This window comes from Rhipicephalus microplus, chromosome 8 (assembly GCF_043290135.1).
Source record: "Rhipicephalus microplus isolate Deutch F79 chromosome 8, USDA_Rmic, whole genome shotgun sequence".
In the NCBI taxonomy this organism is placed as follows: Eukaryota; Metazoa; Arthropoda; class Arachnida; order Ixodida; family Ixodidae; genus Rhipicephalus; species Rhipicephalus microplus.
This window is the reverse complement of record NC_134707.1, coordinates 39,922,930-39,947,745: the sequence shown is the minus strand read 5'-3', so window position 1 is coordinate 39,947,745 and position 24,816 is coordinate 39,922,930. Positions and strand designations below refer to the sequence as shown.

General features: G+C 47.2%; 1 protein-coding gene and 1 non-coding gene across 31 annotated transcripts in view; one reads left to right on the top strand and one right to left on the bottom strand.

Annotated features, from left to right (window-relative positions):
- Positions 1-24,816, top strand: part of LOC119164399 (CUGBP Elav-like family member 1-A) — a 646,479-nt gene that overhangs the window by 530,506 nt on the left and 91,157 nt on the right. For all 30 annotated transcript variants that reach the window (XM_075871581.1, XM_075871606.1, XM_075871607.1 and 27 more), the window contains one exon: positions 20,734-20,874. In XM_075871581.1, coding sequence (XP_075727696.1) covers positions 20,734-20,874 — 141 coding nt within the window. The remainder of the gene's footprint in view (positions 1-20,733; positions 20,875-24,816) is intronic.
- TRNAA-CGC (transfer RNA alanine (anticodon CGC)) lies at positions 17,367-17,440 on the bottom strand. The gene has a single exon. It is a non-coding gene; the product is annotated as a tRNA-Ala (tRNA).

The window sequence follows — 24,816 nt, the reverse complement described above, 5'->3', positions numbered from 1 at the left end:
CTTAGAGCCCGTGCGATTGGATGCGGGTGGAGCGGGTGTTGCTATAGAAAGATTAGGGTTCAGTCGGAAGGAATAAACGCTTGGCCATTGTCGTCGGCAGGATTTTTCTTGGTGGTGCAATCCCTTGTAGCATTGTGGTTTAGGGAGAGCGAGAGCACTGGTCTAGCTTGGATGAGGGTAAGTGCTGTTTGGTTTGAGGGGGGCAAGGGCCCCTTTTCCACTTCTCTGCTGACGCCCATGCGCTTGGCTTTTTTTTTTTTATCCGTCCACGGCACTGCAAAACTTGCTCTATTTGTATTAACCACAGATGCACTAGTGAATACGTTATACATGCAGAATTGGGCATCGTGTGTCAGCTGCATACGTTCAAATTAGTCTGGCGGTTAAAACGCTAAAAATAACGGGAGAGATTGAACTACAACTATTTGAATCGGCAAGGTGTAGGTGCGTGAATTGAATGCAGCTTTGAAACCTTAGGCGAAAAAAATGTTGGACACGACAGAGTTCTTGAACGACGATTTACATTGATTGTCGTGAGTCGCCATTGTACTACGATCGTAATACGAGATGCGCACTTAACGCAGGCGTCGCACGGCCACTCTCCATCTCCATCCAGCTCGATTCAGTTTAATGCTACAAAGCTTTAGGTGGTTAACTCACACAGTTAGCGAACGATCCCAACGCGATGAAAATAATGCATCCCTGGCTCGATAGCGATCAAGAGGGAAAAATAATTTTATATAAATGGGAAAAACAGTGCAAAGGAAGCTGAAGGTAATGTGAGACCTACTATAAATATACTTATGTATACCACTGGTTCAATGAGCTGACGCACGTTTTTCATTATTACTTACCGAAAACGTAAACATAAAGTCAAGATTTTCAGGCATGATCAGAGCAACTGAGTTTGTCTCGCACATTCATAAAGAAAAATAGAAAGCAAAAAAAACGCTATAAGTGCGAGCGCTGTTCCTACGTGGGTGGTAAGTGGCTTTCCCGCAAGACTTTTGAACCCAAGATGGTGTGCCTTGGCGCTACTCTGCTACCTAAAGGTAGGATATACAGTAACTCTATCTACAGCTATCTCTCTCCCTCTTCCTCTCCCCTCACTTATATATATTATCGTTGGGGTTCGACTTCACGCCACCTAGAGAAAATTGTTTCACTACATGTGCTACCTGCAAGATTGTTCTGGCTATAGTTCCGGCGACACTTCGTTCAAATCGTGGCCTTTTCAAATACTTTACAACTCTTGTGAATGGCTGGAGTGGTTGGCACCGAGATTTTTTTCACTTGGCCTTTAGGGAACCGCAGGCAGAACTGTGTCAGCTGCCGTATGCTCCCATTTCGAGATACTTTGTCTGAATGAGCTTGACACCTAATCTTTTACCCATTACTCGCCCGCCCTCGCAATTTAAAATTTCGCAAGGGATGAAGAGGGAGGAGGGGTAGGCAGAGGGTGCCCTTGTTCTACCATCGTTTTACGGTTTTTTATTCGTTCTGCTTATATAACTAGAATACGCTCGAGTGCGTTCTAGAATATTCAATAACTTGAATATGTTCCTGTTCACTGCAGTTCCAGTAAATCGTACAACTCGTTCATAGCTCTTTCCAGTCGGTGTCGCGTCTAATAGGCACGGTTTCCTATTCATCAAGAAATAATGCTTCCGAGTCCCGCAGGTCTTCGTGATCATGTTTTGATTTCGGGACGTGAAACTGCGGACAACTATTGTTTCTGCCATTTGTACAAGTTTGTCGATGACAAATAATTTTGACTTTCGCGAACACTTTTTTTCCCCTTTTGCGAACGCATCCGCAAGACTGATTTGCCGGGCCTATTACTGTTGCGCTGCAACAGTTGCAATTAGCTTAAAAAAAAGTCTGCAGCTTAAAAAAGTCTACAGATTGATATAAAGAAGTGTAAATTTAAGAGCTTGTTTCTTTTTTTTTTGTTAGGCACAATATCAATGCGCACTAAGGGACAATGACGTCAAAGAAATTATTGGGGTTTTTATCAGAAGTAATTATAATCTAAACGCAAAAAAAGGTTGGAAATAAAAGGTATGGATGCTATTTGAAATGCATCCAAGGAAGAAGTATGCACGCTTGAGCTAAGCTCTAGGAGTGTGGGTCGCTTGGTCCTGGCATTTATCGGGAACGGTTTCACAGGTATGATGAAGTCTCACGACCATATTCATCAAGTCCTGGCTGTCCAGTACGCCCATGACAGGGCTGGAAGGCTTGACCTCCCGGTCCCGACGGGGGAGTAGCCACGCAGGTGGCAACAACCAGTACTGGACGTATGATTAGAGTTCTTCCCAACCATCAATTCATCTTTTCGACCACTTGACTTCCTGCATATGGTAATTACTGCAGATCATATCCTATATAACACGTGTCGGAGGGCCTAGTTTGCTTGAAGACGTCACAGATGAAGCCGCGAAGTGAATGAGGGGTTGGGACGGGGGAGAGCAAGACAGAAGAAATTTGGGGAATCGACAAATCTACGACACTGCAATAAAAAAAAAACTGATTTTTATCTTCTGTCCGCATGTCACAACGTCGTAGTTTACAAACGCAGATGGTGAGCAAAAACACCTTTTGAACTGCCATGTTGGCCTTCAAGTAGGTAGCGACAAGGGAAGAATATACTGTGTTCTCATATCTTGTGGAATGTCACATAAAACTGTCTCGCTGCCCGTGTGCGGCCCGCACGTTGTGTAGACTCCTGCCCTATACTTTCCTGTGCGTTATTGTCTGCAAGTTCTCATTAATATTGTACGGGCACTTCATAGATGCACAAGTTCCCTATAACTCGGCTTTCTCCTTTTCCATTTCTCTCTCTCTCTCTTTTTATTCTTTATTTCTTTCTTTTTTTTCATTCATGCATTGGCTCTGTTGGCCGGTCGTTCACCACCGACCCGACCTCCCTTCGCATTTGCGTCGGGCCAGCTGGCGTACCGCGTGCGGGAAAAGCTAGCGTGTTGCATTCCAGATATCGACTTTCCCGTGATGGATGCGCGGTTTTATTGGTAGGCGCGCCACCACAAGCCACTCGCCCTGCGTACCGCCCAAAAAGCGTGCAAGGAAGACTGGAGACACAAAAACGATTGACTGTGGCTTTATTATGAATAAAGGGAAGCAAGCGAATGACAGAGAGGAACGCGTCGGGTGGGCGTGCTGGTTGGTGCTGTACGCATGAAGTGACCTTTCGGTAGTGCGCATATATATATATATATATATATATATATATATATATATATATATATATATATATATATATATATATATATATATATATATATATATATATATATATATATATATATATATATATATAAACGACATCCCTACCTATACAGGCTACTCAAGAAGCACTACCTACCGCTGGGTGGCGGTGCGCGGTGGCATACGGCAGGGTATATATGATAGCTCTGGCATACGCTATGTACGGCTTGATTTATATTCTGGCCGGCCGAGGGCGCTCGGGTGATTTACGAGTGCGCACCGCGCTGCGGGTGTGTTGTGCATGTGGGAAGCAGCCGTCGAGTCCCTGCAGCGTGCTACTTTATGCAGGAAGGAGCAAGACATAGGCGCGCGTTTTCCCACCGCGTACGCGCACGACTGTACCGCTAGAACGGAAATAACTCGGAGAGTCTGTCGTGCCTTGTTTGTTTGTTTATGTTTTTTTTGTGTTTCTTGGTATTGCGCGTAACGCGCGGCTATTCGTCACGTATTACGCACGTTGGCTTGTAGGTGATCCGTGGCCCAGAGTGTTTGGTCGTTCTGCGCATGCGCGAGGACTCGCATACTGACCTTCCGGACTGTTTTAGCGCGCGGATGGTATACCTGCGATTTGCGCAATACCAGTCGCTCTATACGTGTGGCGTACCTATAGGGGTTGGGCTCGCTTGTTTGTCCGCAAACTTGTTATCGATTTGCGGAATTGTACCGCGAATCACCGTGAGGCCTTTGTTAATGGTGAGCGGTCGCTCCGGTGGCGTCGCCTGGTGATGCTGGGATCAACCAGACAAACACAGTAACTATAATAATATAATTAATTGTACAGGTCTCGAATCTGAAAAGCTAGATGTAATTGAGAGAGACTTCGTTGTAGAGGGCTGTGGAAAACTAGACCACCTGTGGTTCATTAACGTGAACTTTGCGCTATAGATTCGCGGGACTCTTGCGTCTCGAATCCGTCCGCATTCGGGTACCGCGGCCGGGATTCGATGCCGCGACACTCGGCAAACGTATAATAACTAAACTTCGACGTCGGTGCGACATTTCGACAGCGACGTAATCGCGAGCAGGTTTGTCCCCTAAATGTTTGTGTACAGCCGCGGACAAAAAAGTGTGGTCAGACTTCCGGACGTCATTATCATATCAGAATCGTTGGTATATGGAATTGGTGTTCCTCCCAGAAACGGGCCTGTCAGTGTGGAGTGTAAGCTCTCCGGAAGAAAACGTGGGACTCGCTGACGGACAGGTAGACGAATGCGTAAAGCGGCTATGTGACACAGGGTATGCGAGATGGCGGTACTTTTAGTGTTCTCTAGATGCACGCACATACGGACTCATGGATGGGCATACAGACAGACAAGCAGACGGACGGACAGGTGGGCGGATGCGTAAAGTGGCTATGTGCCACAGGGCGCGAATAACAAAAAAAAAAACGTGCACGGGGAAAAGTACGCTCGCGCTAGTCCAAGCACGCGTGTGCAGGAGTTGGTAACAATAACGCACGAAGAGCCGCGCGAACGACATCCTCTATGCATATGCGAGCGTACATGTATACTCTCGGCCCCCGAAGTGTTCGAGAGGCAATCCCCGATATAAGCTTCCTATATATGTGTGCGGCCGCCTCATAAGGAAAAGGGAATCTTCTATCTCGGTTCTCGGGATTCTCGTCTGTCTGCTTTAGATGGTCCCGAACGTTCTTTTTTCTTCCTCGTTTTCCCCGATCCCTAACCTCTCTTTTCTTGTACCTCTAGTGTTTTCAACTCTCGATGTCTCGAGCGTGCGCATCCGGTTTTATTCGCGAAGTGCAAACACAATCACACCTCGCTTGAGAACATCCCCCCCCCCCCCCAAAGAAGAAAACAAAAAACTAGGTAATCAAAGTAAGACGCGAGGACAACTCTGGATGATGCAGGCTCGATTTTTCTCCGCGACAAGAGTTCACTTCTTATATGTTGCATAAGCCTCCCGCGTATGGAACGACACCTCCTTCAAGCTCTAGCATGCATGTCCTGGATACCCTTCGCGGGATCTGATCTGTGGATCAAATATGCCTTCCCTTCTTTCATCTCCTCAGCCTCGCCCTTTATCTTGTTTTCGATATTTTTTTTTGTCTTTGTCGTACTGTTTACGCTAGAACCCCCAGAGTGGGAAAACCTGTCTTATGTATACGCTTTTGGCCTGGTCGGTTCAAGATAACAAATAGAAAAAAAAAGACAGCTAAAGCGACATCGCGAAGAAAACGTCATGGTCTCCCGTCTTCCCTTCGTGTTGCCTTCTTAACACCTCACATGCTGTTATGTGTGATATTTTTTTTTTTTACCAGACATCCTTTCAGTGAGCGTTCCCTTTCTTCGGGTGCAATCTGCCGGGCTGACTGTGTGGCCCGTGCTGTGAGCCGAAAGCTGCTACAGCCAATCCGAACCGAGTCCTTGGGTCCGGCGTTTGCGCAGTGTTTCACAATGCGAGGCGTCCCAGTTCGTGATTCCGCAGTTGCCCGCGGCGACCCCCCTTTTGTATCCGTTCCTGGCGCGTCCGCGTGTTTGCTGAGGGAACGCCTGAACGCCACTTGCGCGCGTATTTGGGCGTCTAGTGTGTACACGGCGTCGTTTTTCTGCTTTCCTGGACGCTGTGCGTTCGTCTCTTCGCTCTGCGTATTTCTTGAAACGCGTGTGCGCGATTTCACTCGCTCTGTATGCGCTCCGCTGGTACAGATGCGTGTGCACGGTCGCCCGTGAGCAGCGAGATTGCGCTGATAAACGGGCGGCTGCTGCTGCGGAATTCGTGCTTATGCTGAGCACCGAATTCGGCCGGATATTCTGTACGCCCGCGTGCTCGCACCCTCACATTTTCCTCTTCATCCCCCCCCCCCCGCCGAGCAGCAACAGATTGTAATGGCCTTTCTCACACCATTGCACCCATTACTAATCTATCAAGCTTCTTCGACATTGTAACTAACTTTCTTCCCGAGTGAATTCACTTGGATACACTGCATACCCACCCCTTATGTAATACGCCTTTGAGGGGGTTTTTAAGGAAATAAAGTGGTATGGTATGGTGTGATACAGTTTTTTGTTTTGTTTTGTCATTTTTCTATGTGGCTCTCAGCCGGTTTCGTGCGATGACCGGAGCTTTGCGGGGTCCCCAGTGAGGATGCATGCGTCGTAGCATCATGCCAAATATAGAGCATCCGTATGGATCGCCATAAGAGTTTTCCTGTCGCGTTCACAGTTGAACGCGACAGGAATATCCACGCGCGCACGCACACTCACACTTCCTCGCTCACGTATACACTCGCACATACACACACATGCACACTCACTCTCTCGCCTTCTCTCTCACATGCTAACTCACTTTCTTTCTCACGCACACAGTCGTACGCTCACTCACTCACTGTGACTCTCATTGACTCATTCACTGTTGCTAGCCTGCCTTCGCCTTCCGGTGGTTACCTAAACTGCGCCGCGAAGAAATGCAAACTCCCCCCAGCGCTTCATCAGAAAACAATGCACACACACACGAAGACGAAAGAAGAATGAAAGAACCGACATGACACGAGCGCCGACTGTGTACTTTGTCGCCGCCTGTGTAAAAAGACAGTCGGGAGAAAACAAGCGCGTACTCGCGCACCCTGTTTCCACGTATAACCACGCGTATACGCCACCACCGCTGCACCTCGCGTGTTCGGGCGCGGTAACGTCAGGGAGGGTATGGCAACATTCTTCTCGTTCTCTCGCAGCATATCGCCGCCGTCTGCGCTGCCGGCGTCCTTCGACGACAAGCGACGCTAACGGCACCGCGGGGGGTCCGCCTCTGCTCCGTCGACGGCGGCCGTATTTTGCTCGCCTTATTGGGAATCAATCCTCATCACGGGTTCTCTGCTATACGTCGGCGCTGCTAGCTGTCCCGAGCGACTGCCCAATCTTCCTTTCCGCGCCCTGTTCCCCCCAACTGCTTCCTTCTTTCCTTTATGACCGATCCCAATCTATATCGCTTTCGTCTTCTTTATGCTTCTTCTCTTTCGTATACGTGTACGTTGCTCGCGGAAGTGTGTGTGCGTGTGTGGTAAATTTCGCCCTCCGAGAGTTTTCCGCCGAAATTGCTAAGGGGAACGCCGGCGCGGCGATCGTTTGGATGCCGCGGGAATTATGGGTAGAGTGCGCATGGATGTGTATAATGTTTCGGGCTTGTAAATTCAAGTTTTTTGCCCTAGCTTATTTTTTGTTTTTTTCTTCAAATAGTTTGAGAGAAGATGACGAAACTGGTAAGCCCTATACCCGCGATCTCGCTCTCACTCTTTGACTTGCACTCTTTGACTTGCACTCTTTGACTTGCGCACTCTTTGACTGGCCGCCCTCAGTCGCACATCGGACGGCTTTCACTCGCGCATAGACGAACGGGATGGTGTTACTTCGCTTCGACATTAACGCGAAACCTCGCGGTGATGGCAAAAGTCGGGATGTAAAGTCTATTTCCAACAATTCGTTGCTATCACAATTCCTTACAAGTTAGTTATCAGTCCAACTCCGGAGCAGCGCAATGCTTTGATTTTTGATGCTTAAATTTAGGTCAGTAGAAGGAACTGAGTATGTAACATGTTTTGTTGTATAACCTGGTGCGTTGTTCGAGCTTAATCGTGTTTTGCATAGTAACCGGAATGTACGTTAAATGGATATGTAAAAAAATATCAAATATCTCAATAATGTTTATTATGCAAACCGATAATATTGTTCGTCTATTTGCGTTAAGTTTTTCAAAAGTACGTTCTCTACGCCAAGATAACACGCCGTGAAATGATTATGGGACATCGTCTTCTGTCTGTAACGTTTATGCACGTTATAGTTGCTCCACCACTGCTCCATGGACCGTGCTGTGGAGCTGTGGTTTGTGCTGGCCGGCTGCTGACGCGAAGGTCCTGCGTTCGATCCCGGTCGTGGCGGTCGTGTTTCAATGAATGCCCAATGCTAGAAGCCCGTGTATTGTGTGATATCGGTGCCCGTTAAAGAACATGAGATGAACACGGGCATTTCGAGACGTGAAGCCCGAATATTGTAACTAATCTTAGCGTTATTCCATATCATTTCTCACTCCCAGTCTATTATGTATCTCTTGTCTTTTTTGTTCTTGCCAATTTGCGTGAATCTCTTTTTGTCTCCGTATTCGCTCTTTTTTATTAGATCTATTTATGTGGAGACTGTCTTGTACGGTGTTGTATATTTTTATTGTTTAATTTTTGCGTTCGCCTGCACAAAGACATTATGGTTGTTCCTAGGCATGTTATATTTATTATTAATATTATTGTTAATATTACTTCAAATATTCTTATCATTATTGTTAATAATAGTATAAGATAGTTTTCCGTAATGCACAGATTATTTCCTTTTCCGTTTTTCAGGAAGCCCTCCAAATAGTTGTATATATTTCCCTTAAGTTTTCACTGTTATTCCATGATCCTCGTCTTGTCTTTTTTTTTATTTTGCGCTTACTTCTTTGTCTGTGTGCTTACGCTCTTTTTATTTGATTTTTTTTTGCTGGCTGTAGTGTATTGCTTTACTTTTGCATGCGGCTTCACAATGACCTTATGCTTGTTCTTGGGCACTTTAAATAAATCATTGATTGATTGATTGATTGATAGATTGATTATAGCTATATGGATCCATACTAGCATTCTCCTTAAACTCCAGATGTGTGTAACGTGTTTATGTTTTACTATGTTTATAATATAAAGCCCAGTTAAATTCAATTTTTTTGCGATCCTCACACCACGAGCTGTTGCAAGCAGCCTGAAAGTGCTCCGAGTTCCTCCTAAAAATGTGCTAGAAAAATCTATATTATTGTTGTCGCAGGATAAAAAAAAAGTGAAAAACGGTGGATGGGAGATGAAGTCTGCAGCGTTCTTACGAAGCAATAAAAAAACACATTTAATTCTTGGTGGGGACAGACTTCCAGTTTCGATCGCAAAAGCCGGACGAAGTCGTCGTTGTGGTTTTTTTATTTGTTTATTAATGGCCCGACAAGATTAATCATCGATTCTCGGAAATGTTGCGCGAGCACCCGCGTTTTTGTACTTTTCTTTCTTTCTACTCCTTTTTTTGGTATTTTTTTGTGTTAGCAGCACCCGCAAGTTAATTTTACCCGACCCCCCGGGGCACGCGTGTTTTTTTTTTTTTTTTTAATCGTTAGCGTTTGAAATCGGCCCAGTCTGGGGGATGTATTCCCCTACGTACGGATTGATTTGTCTCTCACAATGCGTTCTCCTTTGCCGTTTTTTTTTTCATCTTTTATTTTGTCATCTTGTCTAGTCTCGCTTCTTCGTATACGGCGATAGTTATAGCGCGAGAACAGAACGACGACAAAGGGACAAGAAGGTCCTTCTTGTCTCTTTGTCGTCGTTCTGTTCTCGCGCTCTAACTATCCTCATGTCATACCAACTAGCCAAAACTGTCACACTTCCGTATAGGGCCCAGGACTTAGCCGTAAACATAGGACGCATTTTTGTTGCTTCCGTCGCTTGAACCGTGGCACTTCGCTCAAACGCGAGTGCGACTCTTGCCGCGATCGTCTCGGAGCGCTTTAGTTTCTTCGTATGTAGTTGCCATGGCGACATATCGAGCCGGAGATTGGGCGCGGGGCGTTGTTGCCTGTGTTGAGACGAAGGCGCTTGTTGTATAGACCACCTGGGGTTCGTTGATAGGGTCGTTGTACGTTCCGCACGCCCCGGCCTGTGAGCGAAAGCCGAATTCGCCTACATGCGGCATCGGACGTATTGAGCCGAAATTTTAGGCAGAACCATGGATTTTGTTTCGCGCAGTGTAAATTTTTGATAGGGGAACACGCATGCGAGTGACCTGCGCTCTGTCGCAGCTGCCTACAGCACCAATTAACCGACAGACAAAGAAAGCGCGACCGATTTTCGCGCCATCTGTTAGCAAACTAAGCAAACCCAAGAGCGTTGGACAAGCGCTGTTAAATTGTCTCTGGTCTCGCGACGGGTGATGCCGCCAAAAGCGGGCGTGCTTTTTTTATCGGCTGGTGGTGCTGTAGATATTCGCCGCTGGGCGCATGCCACGCGCTCGCGTGTTCCCTTTCATAAAAAATGACACTGCATGTACTCGTTATCTCTGTCTGGGTTAGGACAGGACACACCCAAAGGTACATTAGGCGTGGCGTTGCCAGCCTGGAGACGCTGTCGTCGCTAATAGCGTTGCCCTCTTTACACTCGAGTTGTGTTTCGAGGTAGCCGTGACTGCGTGAATTCCAAAGCGGCGGCTCGTCGCGTCCTGTTTGTAGCGCATTGCATTCGTGGTGAGCAAGGGCACTGTATCACGAAGGCTAATCATGCCGGTGCTGCTTGGGACGGTAGATCTAGGTGAAAATGTTGTCCGAAAGATGGCGTAAAACGGCAGCGCGAAATTAAGTCCCCCCAAAGAAACTTTAGTAGCGCCAACCGTGCCCCTTCGCCCCTGCCTCCTCTCTCACCAGCTGCAGCAGCGCCCCTACAGCGTCCAACAAGAAACTACGGACACAGGCATACCCTCTCCCGGAGTGCAGGCTAGGGTGAGGTGGTGTCGTAGTAGAAGCAGAAGAAAACACGCGACTGAAGACAGACAAGATGGTACTTGCACTATTCCAAGGCTACCAAGCACGATGGAGAGGATGAGCCTGCACGCTCACACGAGTGGCGCTACTTCACTTACTTCTAGGTACTTTAGTGCGAAGTGGAGTTAGCATATACAGGTAATATAGTGCGAAAGATGTGTGATCAGGTTAAGAAAGGCTAGTTTCTGTTAATATAGGAATACATTGTTGCAGCATCCTGTGAGGAGAGGGAAATGTAGTGAAAGATAGGAGAAAATAATAATAATAATAATAATAATAATAATAATAATAATAATAATAATATTTGGGTTTTTGTCCAAAAGCCACCGCGTGATTCATGAGAGACGACTTAGTGGAGGGCAGAACATGTGGTGCTCTTTGACGCGCACTGACGTCGGTCAGTTTACGGGCCTCCAGTGTTTTACCACATAAAGGTTACAGCTTGCAGTTGGCGTGGTAATCAATACAATAATCACCAGTTAGATCACAAACGCTAGACACTAAAAAAATGAAGCAGCAATTCGCATTTGTTGAGGAGCCAACGTCCCGCATACTTTTGCCCTTAGGTGTACGTCGCGTGTTCCCTGTGCAGTACGAAACTCGTGTCGATGGCTGTGGGCTGTCATGCACGTGCTAATGGAGCAATTAAGCTCCTTTCTGACGTTGTGAACTCGTCGCAACGTTAAAGACCGAGCCTTCGAGACTGCAGTCATTGACCTTTGTTAGGTTTCCCTTTCTTTAGCTGAAGTTAGGTTAATTTCAGCGCAAGTAGCACCGCGATCGCTCTTCATTAAGGCGTTTATATTTTTTTCTCTCTCGTCAAATGGGATCTGTCGGGATGTCTATTGTTTTTTTGGCGTGTACGTTTTACACTGCCTTGACCGTCACTTTCTTTGTTCAACCTCCCCAACTTTATTCTCTTTTTCCCCGTTGTAGCGTAGAAGGCCCTTTCTCGTCAGCTCTGTCCATTTCTACCTTTTTAATCTCGTTTCTCTTTTTCTCCCAATCGGGGAAAGATAGTGAGGCCCGTTCCTCCCTTTTTTTACTCTACTTTTTTCGTGTCCGCGATCTCTCGCAAATCGTGGTGATGAGTCTCTGAGGCGCACTTAGCGAAACGGGCGCTCTCCGAGGAGCCAGCGGGCGGTGACGCCCTGCGCTTCCTCTCTTCCCCGTAACTCCCGTTTCCTTTCCCTAACCACCTGAGCGTAGCTGCCGGAGGGCAACCTTTGATTGGCCTTTGTTTCGGCCTCGCCGCTTAATCGGAACTGCGGCCCATGCACGTCAGCGCACCGCTCCCCTTTCGTCACATTTATCCCCATTTTATTTCCTTTTTTCCTTTTGTAACTTCTTTTCCGTGTAACTTTGTTTTACTTCTGGCTGTCTATATCTCTTCGTTCCCCCTTCACTTAGCACTGCCTTTCATTGTTGCGTAGCTCATTGTTTAGTTCTTCTCCGTGGGCCGGTGTTTATCTTACAGTGCGACTTTTTTGTAGTCTAGCTCATATTTTTTTTTCTTTTGTTCCTACTCGCCTTTTGTTGGCTTGTTCACACGCTTAGCGAGCTCTCCATGTTCGGTCGTTGCCGTCTGTTAAATTGAATGAAACACCTGGAAGGTAAACTTTCCGTAACACTTCAATTGGTGTTCTGAATCTCTTAAGTGCCTTTTTGGTATCACCTAATTGATCTTCCTACTGACCAAGAAGGATCATACAACGTTCTAAATGTTCAATTTCGGGGTTTTGTCGGATAAGCAGTATTTCACAATTTTCACAATGTTTGATTGCTTGCAGTACAGTAATTCTTGTGTGCGTTGCATATACGGAGTTAATGCTCGTACAATAACACTCATACCTTTAACTTGCCAGTCTCTACTTCCAGTCTACACGACCCTGCTAAATTCCCGTCTCGCACAAATTTCAACTACCTTAGATGATATAGCTTGCCAAAATAACAATACTTACCCATTTCAGTACTAGTTTAGTTTTTTTTCAAAGAAATGGCAGTTGAAAAACGTTAATTAGTATCTAAATGCTGACCAGCAGTGCGTCCTGCCATCCCTGTGCATAAAGCGAAAGTTTGTCTATTTAACGGTTGCTGCAAACGGTCATAACGAACCTGGCGCTCGGATACTTTCCGAAATTGAAACTATGTCGCTGAAATTGTTGATTTTTGTTTTCTTTTTCTCATAGAGCCGCCGTATGATTGCAGCTAGCCGCATCGATTGTGCAATAGCACCGTAGTCTGTTTTCTCAACGAGGTGTATTTCCCGTTTTCTCGGTTTTCGTCCTGTTGCTCCGCGCGGCGGCCGATTCCCGCAAATCGCTCGCTTCGGCCGGCTTTCCGTTTTCGGGATACTTTCCGCGACTGGCGCTCCGAGTTTCGTGGGGATTAGGGAACCCCGCGCCCGTGCTGATTGGCGAAAATTTCCCGAGGGAGGCGTTTGGGGATTCGGGAAGCGAGGCAAGGAACTTGCCGGTAAAGATGTCCGAGCAGTGACTATGTCCACGTTTTCTTCTCGGCGGGAGAAGGGGAAGAGGCCGCCAGGGCGTTCATTTTCTCCCGTGTCGCTTCCCGCAGTAGGGAAGCAACGTGCGGGAGCGCTCGTCGTTTTAATTTTCTGCGAACTACCGAGGCGCGTGTTGCGAAATGGTCGATGTTATTCACGCGGTACGTTGTGCAGTCCAGCATACACCCGCGATGACAGCCCGCTCTTTTTTTCGCTCTTTGCCAGTCTTGCTGTCGTTTTAACTAGGCGCTGTCTAACACCTCGGAGATTGCACTGACGCTATCAGCACCACCCCGCCGTCGCCGTCGACGAGGTTTTCGGCCTGTGCGACCGCGCATCACAGTTGCACAAAGCAGCGAAAGCGTCTCGCACGACTGACCTTCTCGAGGCCACGGCACATGTCGAGCACGGAACTGTTGCTATGTCCGCAGTAACAAGAATGACCCTTATATTCTTGAAAAAGTTGTATTTCCTTTACTCTGTGCAGGGTAGCCAACGGGACCTCGGGCTGTTTAACCTATCTGCTATAGAATTTTCTAAAATTAACTGGAGGGGACACTGGCGCTGCAATCGTTCCGACACCTTGGAAATTTTGGGTAGTACATGGATTTGACTCGTCTTCGTACGCGCGGGCTTTGAACGCACGTGTGGCTTTGTTTATTCTTGTTTTGTTTTTTTGTTTTGTTTCGAACGATGCGACGGACCGTTGTGAACTTCGTGACCACGATTTGAATCGACGAGCCTGAAAGGCCGAGGTGGTGAAGTGCAAGTGCTGAACATTTGCTGATTGTCGTTTTGGGACAAAGTAGCTCCAAGCCACGCGAAGCCAAACGAAGCCAAAACAACGAAGAACTTTTGTAACACCCGTCGTTCACATGCTGGCTGTGGCACCGCGCGTTTCAGCTTCCATAAAGGCTAGCGCCAGAATTCCCTCTAGTCTTTTGAAAAGAAACTCTGTGCTATCTTCCCTTACTTTATCTGTCTCTATCTTTCGCTGTTAACGAAAAGACGCGTCATTCTGGTGTGAAAAAGCCCGGGTGCGTGTCCCATTTGTTCGCGCGGTGCTCTACACACTAAACGAAAATGACCTGAAATAACCTCAAAAACTGGGTAAACCATTTGTCCTCTAGCGCACTACCTCTCCTGGGTTTTTTTTTTTACCACCTACTGTCGAGGTAAAAATTTATTCTCGTGCTAACTGAGTTTTTGAACGTAGGGAGAGTAGTAATTATTTACCCCAGTGAGGTTTTGAGCGAGTATAGAGAGAGTAAATTTTTACTGCCTTCACAAGGTTTTTGAGGTGATTTCTGGGAGTTATTTCTGGTGGTAAAAAATAAAAATTGACGGGTGCATTCGCCCAGAGTCGACTAATTTATTAAATAGCAGAATTGAATGAAATTATTAAACGGCAGAATTGGTGACACAGATTTACATACAGACAAACACGCACACACAACAAACGCAGAATAATACACCACTCGAACAGACTGTACGCGTTGCTCAACTACACTTTGACAATCCGGTATATATAGGCACGACTTTTTGACCGGCTCTGTAGGACCGGTAGGTGAGATCTTTTTTTGCATTGATTAACAACAACGGTTGAAGCTGCAAGCGTAAACTTAAGGTGGGCTGCAGGGAACTACATGTCACACCGACCTTTTATTATAAATCTACCCAATCTCACCTTTTTGACTATCCAATAATTACTTGGCAAACCGGGCTCATGGCCCCACGCGTGTTAGCACTGCTGATCAAGTCCATAAAATATACATAAGTACGCACAAACCATGGTGGCTCAATGATTTTCATTGAGCGACGGTGCACAAACACAGTAGCAGCACGTATTCATCACAACGGGCGTAGAGGAGCGGTGCACGCCTGCACACAAGCTTCTTACCGACGGCGTACTAGGCCTTTTCGAGGAGCACGGCTATCCGATGAAACACAGCTGGCGATCACAGAACACATATCCTGTGCGAATTTCGTCATTTAAGACACAAATGAACACGTGACCGCTATCTTACGGGGACGGGGCGGGGCGCTGTATGCATACTTCCAACGAAAGACCACCGTCCGGGTTTTCTTCGTGCTCACCGGCAGCCGCTTGCTGGTTCGTCTGCCTTGTATCGGCTTCGCGCTACATGTTGGAGAACAGTTGGTGCATGAGGTGGGCAATTCGGGCAGCACATTACTCACGCAGACATCGCCTACTGTGGAACAAAACATATGCGATGCTTCTTTCACCTGCCCCGGCGACACACTCCCACTGGTCACTGGCGACCGCGGCTCGGTGCCGACGACAGAGTGAAGCATTTCGCTTATTTCTTCTCCAGTAGGCAAGCACGGACGATGACACCAGATTGATTTTGTTACCACTGCAGATCTTCGCGATTCGGCTCGGAAGCGAGATATCCGCGACGTGCAGGTTCGGAGGCGCTCGGAAGCGCACTGTCGTTTGACGATGTAGAAAACACGTGAGGTCCATCAGCCCAACCAGACACACAGATACCGAGCTTCTTGCACCGTCTGCCTCCAAGGCACCACCGCCGAGCAAAAGCCAACAATTTGCGAAAATATGCAGGAAACTTTCCACAGCAGGTTTTCTTTCTTTTTTTTTCTTCTTTTGAGAGCCCCTGTCTTTTTTTTTTCTTTTTCGTTCACAGAATGCTGTTCTCGCTCGTTGTGCTTATGCTGCCCCCAGTTCCAGTGAAAGTGCGCTGACACGAGGTCAGTCCTGAGGCACGTCGATGCCAAAAAAAAAAAAAAAAAAAGATCTGTGGTCCTCGCGTACCCTTAGGATTCACTGAGAGCGTCACGATGGGGGTATGGGGCAAAAGCCACCGAAGCAGCTGCACCTTGCAGTCACGTGGTAATAAACTCTGAAACGCAGGTTAAAAATCACGTGATAGAAAACTCCCTACGTGGTAAAACTGGATTTTGACATCCTTTTACTGTTTGCCTGAGAGGTGGTGGTAAAACTATGTCATGTACCATCTTTTACTCCTACACGAGGTAGTAATTTTAAACGCAAGAGAGTTTTCAGAGGTCATGAGCCACAAAAGCCCCAAACTCGGATAGTTTTTGCTTACAGTGTAGTGTCTTAGGTGCTGACCCGCTGGTCGCGGGATCGAATTCCGGCTGCGGCGGCTGCATTTTCGATGGAGGCGAAAATGTTGTAGGCCCGTGTGCTCAGATTTGGGCGCACGTCAAAGAACCCCAGGTGGTCAAAATTTCCAGAGCCCTCCACTACAGCGTCTCTCGTAATGATATGGTGGTTTTGGGACGTTAAACCCCACATATCAATCAATCAATGTGTCATTTGTTCAGTGCACGGACGAGGACGTCTGAAGCCGTACTCGGCGATTCTCTTTGCGGTCTTTAGCCGGACGTGAACAGATTAGCGGTGGTTCTTAAGGCCGCCGCAGCCTTTTTTCAAAGACCCTGAACTTCGAAATCTTTATCCAGCTTTAAAAGAAAAATGATGCAGTCTTTCTTAAGATACATGAACACAGAAATTTTGGTCTGTCTGTCTGTCTGTCTAACGATTCAGCAACAGAGTCAAATGTTAAGCACTTGTTGAACGCCCAGCCATCTTACTCTGGTGGCTGTGTTCATACGTCTGAACATTTTCTATTCATACTTGCAAACATTACGCATATTCGAGGCGCAACATGAATACGTTGGTATAAGGTGGCGTGTTCCTTTACTAGAGAATACATAGATACGAGATTCTAAAAGCTCTAGTAGCATGCAGATACGCCACCAACACACACACACACACACACACAATATATATATATATATATATATATATATATATATATATATATATATATATATATATATATATATATATATATATATAAGGAGTGTATACACAAACGCTCGTTTATCCGTGTTTTGACACAATATTAACGAGATCTAACAGACAGTAATGCCAAGGAATGTATGGGGGAAGTTATCAGAAGAACCAATGGAATGTAAATAAGAAGAAAGAAAAGTGGGTAAAAAAATAACCAGCCGTGAGCAGGAATCGAACCTTCGACCTTCGAATAGCGTGTTCGATGCTCTTAACCACTGAGCTATCACAGCGGCCTTCCCTCCATCCACGTTTTTTTTTTTTTGGGGGGGGGTTTATATGTGAATTTAGAAGTAGGAGTGTCAGTCAGCGCCATCTATAAGCCAAGCGACGAGTGTGAAACACTCTTTTAAGCGCATGTGTGGCGTCACGTAGCACGTGAACTTATTACGAGCGGGCAGCTGATCAATAGTCCCTCGTATACAACCTAATGACACCAAGTCTGCCAGTACGAGACCCTCGTTATATATATATATATATATATATATATATATATATATATATATATATATATATATATATATATATATATATATATATATATATATATATATATATAGATATAATCAAGTCAATCTTTGCTCAGTATATCGTCGGGATGGTCGGGGTCGCTTGTGACGTACGATGGAGGAAAGAGTCCGGGTCGCACTCTGTGACGTCATGCATTGCGTCAGTACGTTTTTATTTTTATGTATATAGTTGCCGTATGGAGAGGCCCGTATACGCCGGGGAGTCCTTAGCGTCTTCTGTACTAATATGCGGCGATGAGTATTAGACCGACGGGGTTAACGACTTCTCGAATCTCTCGCTTGACTCGTTGGCGCGCGGCGTTTGATCGCGGCCAGTTACGTCCGTCCCAGCAGTTCCGTGCACTGCAGCGGAACACTGTGCGGGTGCCCTCGGCCAACCGGAAAAAAGCAACCGCTGCCTGATCACTCTTTACGCGCCCATCCCGACTGCTTGAAAGAATGGCGGCTGAATCAGCGGCGCATAATGCTGAGCTGTTCGTCTCTCTCTTTTGAAAAACTGTTGGAAGGTTGTAGGTTCGATGCCTGCTGGCGGCGAGTTGTCTTTTCGCCCACTTTGCTTTCTTGGCATTTGTGCCACGATTGTTTCAATACACTTAAAACAGTGCATTTAACGTGCACTATACTTTGCTTGGCTTCATTATCTGCTCATTTTCGTTAGCGGCGTGCGACGAAGAAGAGACCCCTCAAAATTATCTCTCTTCATCTTTTTAAACAAGAATGGTTTTTCAAAATCTCGCTCTATCCTCGTCCTGTAATGTAAAATTGTTCTATGCCCAGGATCATCCTTAAAGTATTATTTTTATGATCCCCCTGATAGAGCAGAAGCTTTTCTTCTGAGCAGTTGGTATTGTCGCGGCACCTGGTGGATCATATCTGAGCCATGCCCTCCGTGATCAGCTCCGGCAGTGCGATGAAGTGAAGGTAACCCCGTGAACACATTAGAGTATGCACGCTGGCGTGCTAGTGCAACTATACCAGACACAGATTGGAGTCGCCTCCACTCACCCGCCACAGTGGTCAATTGGTCGGTCGGTCGGTCGGTCGCTCGGTCGGTCGGTCGGTCGGTCGGTCGGTCGGTCGGTCGGTCGGTCGGTCTGTCTGATGGCTTTAGTGCTCGACTGCTGACCCGCAGGGCGTGGTATCGAAGCCAGGTTGCGGCGGCTACGTTTTTGGTGGAGCCTAAACGTCTTGAGGCCCGTGTAGTTAGGTATAATCGTCATCATCATCATTAGCCGCACTACGCGCACTGCAGAGCGAAGGCCTCTCCCATGTTCGACCAATCGACGCGGTCTTGTGCTATCTGCTACCACGTTATAACTGCGAACTTCTCATAATCTCATCTGTCCACCCAATTTTCTGTCTCGCTGTCAATGCGTTAGCCTACTTTTGAATTCTATTTTGGGACGTTAAACCCCACATATCAATCAATTATTTTTGGAATCTGGTCAGTTACCGCGATTCATGCCCAGCCCGCTTCCATTTCTTCTTCTTCACTTCAACGAGTTCAACCGACTCTACTGCCTTCCTGTTTCTTAAAGTGACACTTATCATTTTCCTTTCCATTGCTCTCTGTGTCGTCCTCAATTTAAGTTGGTACTCAATTGAACTTAGTACTTAGATATAGGCGCACGCGACAAAAATTTCTGTTTGTCGACATTTCCGAAGCCTTCCACTATTCCGTCTCCCATAACCCAAGTTTTAAAATGTTCGGCCCCAGCAGTTGTTGTAATGAAGTCTCCTTCCGTTTTTATCCTGTGTTTAAAGAGCCGCAGGCTCCACCACTACGAGCCGACTGCAGGCCCCACAGTTCTGTCCGGGCACCTGTTATTATAGCCTTCGCTTGGCTGCACGTATTTCACGAGATGGCCACGAGAGCGGCGGTTGCCGAGGGACTTTTCTCTTACGAACGTTGCACGTGCGGCGTCTTCGTAGCGAGCCTTCTAATCTCTCCTTTCGCAAATTGGCCGTGAACGCGGATGCCGGCGTTCGACGACGGGAACCGTCGTAAACGCGCCGTTATTCCCGCTTCGCCGAGCGCTGCATTGAGCCGGTGATCCCGTCGAGGCCTGGCTATATAACGCCGACGGCCTGTGTTCGTGCGAGGAAATCGTCCGAAAGAGACGAGAGAGAGAGAGGGGGGGAGGGTGATCGAGGCAGGGGGGTTGGGGGTTGTCTATGAATGCATGCTGGATGGACGATAAGGAGAGTGCAAAAGAAGTGTTCATATGCCTACTAAGGAGAGAGTGCTTGATGTGTGTGTGTGGGGGGGGGGGGGTCAAGTCGCCGTGCCCTCAGTTCACTTTCAAAAATTCAGTCAGCTCCCCTTTGTGGACACCGAGCTCTGCATGGTGGCATGCAGTGGCGTTGAATGAACTGGGAATGACGTGGTGGTGACCGAATAAGGGAAAAGTGGCGGGAGAAGCAGTGCACATGGTGGTGAGTTGTGGGGGAGACGTGGGTGGAGTGGTATACCTATTGATAATGTAATTCACCCGCTTTCCGTGTGTAAATCCCGCTGCGATTTACGGTCTGCGACGGTCCCTGTTCGCTGACCTGTGGTTCTGACGTAATGTTAATTATTTTTTTCCCTACAGTGCAAAGAAAGACCGCGTAATATCAGAGAGAAACGCCGTCTGACTGAGCGCCTGAACGCTGCTGCAATGTTGTTCTCATTCGACCGATCCGAAACCGAGGGATTCTGAAAACGTTGCTGTCTGTGAGGCGGGGAAAAGACTGGGATCTTTTTGGGATGTGTTTATCAGTCGAACCTGCACATCTCGACAAGCGCGAAAGCAACAAGCACACAAGGAAGAGACTCATAAACAGGCTGGTAATAAACAGTGCACGTAAACAGCACTCGTGTGAATCCCTGAGTGCGACTGTGAGTGTGGGGCTCTGCGTCATAAACATTTTTTTTTTTTTGCTAACTGCTCATGTTCCGTGTGCGCCAAGAGTACGGTGGTAATGTTGAGAGTGCTCCCTTTCTCTCGACGCAGGGTTGCAACAACCCGATGGTGGTGAAGTTCGCCGACACGCAGAAGGAGAAGGAGCAGAAGCGTCAGCAGCAGGTCATGACCAACCTGTGGACCATGGCCAACTTCGTCAACCTCGGCACGGTCACGCCACAGTACCTCGCCGTGAGTCTCTTTCTCTATTCCCATATACTCGTTTTCTACGCAGGAAAAGGATCGGCCTTGCGTATTACTCAAAGCGCGTATTCACAAACCAACCTTGGCATTACCTCGCGTTTTCCTCAAGTTCCCGTAATCTTCGCATGCGTTGCAGAAAAAAACAGTAACAGGGTTTAATATTACAACATTGTCTCGTGAATACTGGTCTACTTCGTTCACGAAGTGCAATAAAGGCGTAAAATCGAGAAGAGAAATTTGTCGTAAGGACGATGTTGGTTTGTGAATACAGGTCTTAGAATGTCTCTTTACAAAGTGAAGAAAAATGGAAATTTTATGAGGTCGTTTTTTTCTTTTTTTTTTGTTAGACATGATTTTCTTGACAACTAAGACTTTGAAGCTTAGGAAAGCGCTGGGGGGGGGGGGGGATATTACGAGTAATTCTAATGCAAACGCGAATAAAAACGGTGGACAAAGAGATAACTTTCCGTTGGCAGGATCCGCACCTGCGACCTTTGAATAACGCGTTCGATGATTTACCACTGTGCTAGGGTGGCGGTCATCTCCACGTCCACTTTATAGGGTATATATGTGTGTTTAAACGTGAGAGCGTCGGTCAACGCCGCCTATTGTCATTACGGCGAGCGTGGAACTCTTTTCTTTTTTTTTTTGCCTGTTTGGCATCACAAGGTGCCATGATATACCTGGCTAATCCTTTAATGCCGATAAGCTTATTGACGAACGGAAGCCACTATTCTATCTCGCATTTCACGAGGGAGGATGACCCGGTTGTGGATGCAATTTATTCGGGAATTTGGGGCAGCGTTCTCTCCATTTGACAGTAGCTGCACTGCTCTGCGGCTGGCTTTGTGCCTGCCCCCAACGCTATGGTGTTAACGTGCGTCGCATCGAACATGCCTCCGGACCACTGTCTTCGAGCACGGTATTGTCTCTCGTCTAGCCCTTTCAGAGCCTGTTGTTGCTCATCGATTTCTTCTGCTTGCTTTATATTTTTTTCCCTACGCGAATAACGTTCGATCGATGTTTTCCCGCGCCTTTCTCGTCATTCATCACCAGGAAAAACACTGCGAGTGGGTTTCGCGCTGCTTCGATTTTGTTTTGTTACCCTTCTTTCTTTCACTCTTTTATCTATTTTGCGGTTGATTTCATCGTTGTTTTTTGCTTTTTGTTTTTGTAAGTAGGCTCGCACCCGTTCATTGTTGATCAGCTCTTTTTCGCGCGTTCGCCACTGTTGCTGTCCCATTACCCGTCGACAGCGCCCTCTAGCCACAATTCGCCACTTCGGCACCACGTCACTGTAACCGTGCAGCTCCCTCGGAAGTGACGTTTACGTGGATTTCGAAGTGTGGCAGCTTGGGCTAGTTGGTATGGCATGAAGATAGTTATAGCGCGAGATGAGAACGACGACACAGAGACAAGAAGGACACGCTCGAAGCGCTCGTGTCCGTCTTGTCTCTGTGTCGTCGTTCTGTTCTCGCGCTATAACTATAGTCGTGGATTTCGGGTTATGCAGCGGACGCAAGAATGAAGGCGAGGTGACGACGTGATTCTCACAAGGGCGTTCCTTTCGTATCCGGCTTTCCGGAGGGGTAAAGATGGGAAAATAGTTTTCCAAAGCAAAACTAATTAGAGGCCTAACACAACAAACGCTTGCAACTAATTAATTTACTCATTGTACAAGTGCTTGGACATATGCAACGTGTGGCATAAAAAAAGAAGCAATAGAAAGGAAAGGGAAGGCATGGATGATAAAGGAACTGTCTACCGCTCGGAAAATTGTTTTTTTGATTGTGGTGCAAACGAAAAAATCGTTCATCACATCGGCGGCAACGAGCATGCTTTCGGGCCAGGGACCAGTCGATGAAAAGGGACCACTAGCGTCACCCAACGGCGAATGTGGTCAATCTTGACAATCTATTAGTAGGAGAAGGAATCCTCGCAGGTACACTTATTTTGCCTAAAAACAAACACGTTCAACTTGAAATTGTGTTTTATGCGCTTGAGGCAGCTTTAGGTTGCACCAGAAACCAATTTTCGCTTTTTTTTTCTTTCCTCGCGTGCTCCCAACAGGCGCCCGGTGGCGCTGACAACAGTGTGTTAGCTTGGTGGCGCTAGTCACCGCCCGATCTAAAGGGTACAGCCATATTCATCCATCCATCCATCCAGCTTGTCTGCATCCCTGCCTGCAAACGGCGGAGAAACACGACCACTGCGACCGCCGCCGCTCATGAGAACAACAAATTGTGTGTGCCTAAAATTGCCCCTGAGATATTGCCCTGCCGCGGTGGTCTGGTGACTAAGGTACTCGGCTTTGACCCGCAGGTCGCGGGATCGAATACCGGCTGTGGCGGCTGCGTTTTCGATGGAGGCGGACATGTTGTTGGCCCGTGTGCTCAGATTTGGGCGCACGTTAAAGAACCCCCAGGCGGTCGAAATCTCCGGAGCCCCCCACTACGGCGTCTCTCATAATTATATGGTGATTTTGGGACGTTAAACCCCACAAATCTATCATCATCACCACTGAGATATTTGTTTTATTAATAACCAAACTTGATGAACACTGCAAAAAACCACACGTGGCTTCAGTTTTCGACTTTCACTGTCACCGACCAGTGTTGTGGGCATTCATCCCACCGATGGAAGGAGACATAACGCGGACAGAAAAATTCTGTCTTAAAAATTTTTACGCACTTTTCACAGAAAGCGATGCAAGGTTTAGACAGTTCACATGGTACGCTCTTTATTGCGACAAAAAAAAAAAACAGGAGAGCAACGAAGGATGACAGACAGTACCTTTAATATCAGTCTAGAAGGACCGGTATGCTACCCTGCACCTTCACGTGTATGCGTTGCCCCTGTGACTGTACTTCCGTTTTCTTCCTTTTTTTGTTTTGTTAGGTAGGTCGCTTCTATAGACCGCCAGTTAATCCAGGTTTCTGCACGGTAACAACAAAGTTCTAGCAGTCACGCACCTGGCCTCACTTTTTTTTCTTTCGTATTTTTACAACACCCGGAAGAAGCGGATTTTGTTTCAAAAACGGGCGCTTATGATATCCACTTTGTAACGACGTCGAGAACGCGGAAATTCAGGAAATGTACCAACAAAACCGGTTTCTTCTCGCGTCTTACGGCTGCGCTTGCAATCGAAACATCGCGTGCGCGCCCTGCCCCGCTACGCGTTTCATCGTGAGTACACGCTGCGAACCCAAGTCACGCGAACCCTTAATTCTTTCTAAGGTCTCGCTGCTCCCTAATTTATTCTCATTTCATTCTCTTACACCTCGCTCGTGTTGTTCCGCGGCTGCGGTGGTGTGCGCGGTGTAGCGTGTAGATTTGGTTCCTTGCCGCAGGCGCCGCATTTTCGGTGTCGTGCCCAATGTAAGAAGCAATTTTGTATTTCGGAGGCTTAGGGATGACGTATACATTTCCTGGTGGCCAAACTTGGTTCGTTCTTCTTCCACGGCATTGTGCCTGGCAATCCACTGTACCTTTTTTAGGACATTGAACGCCACGTTTCTATTTTATAGCAATTTGTAGGAACACTCGAAAAGTGTACGTAGCCGTCGTCTTTATGTTCTACGGAAGCATTTCGTGCTGTGATGACTATAAAGCATGCTTGGTGCGTTTTGTATATAGGATCGATGAAACGCGTGCTAGGAAGTGTTGCAACGGGGTTCGCCTGGAGGGGGCGAATTGGAACAGTCCCTCTCCGATTACGGCAGGGACTGCGTACTTCCACCGGCCGGACGCGGTACGCGCGCCCGCTATCTTTACCGCGATCAGCTCAGCTGATTGTTCGCACCTTTGTGTGTACTTTGTTCTACCCGTTGCTGCCATGTACAGAGAGGGGGGGGGAGGAAGGGGGGACAGCTTACACAATGAACACCTCATTAATGCTCCAACCGGTAAAACTAGAACAGTACTTCTACT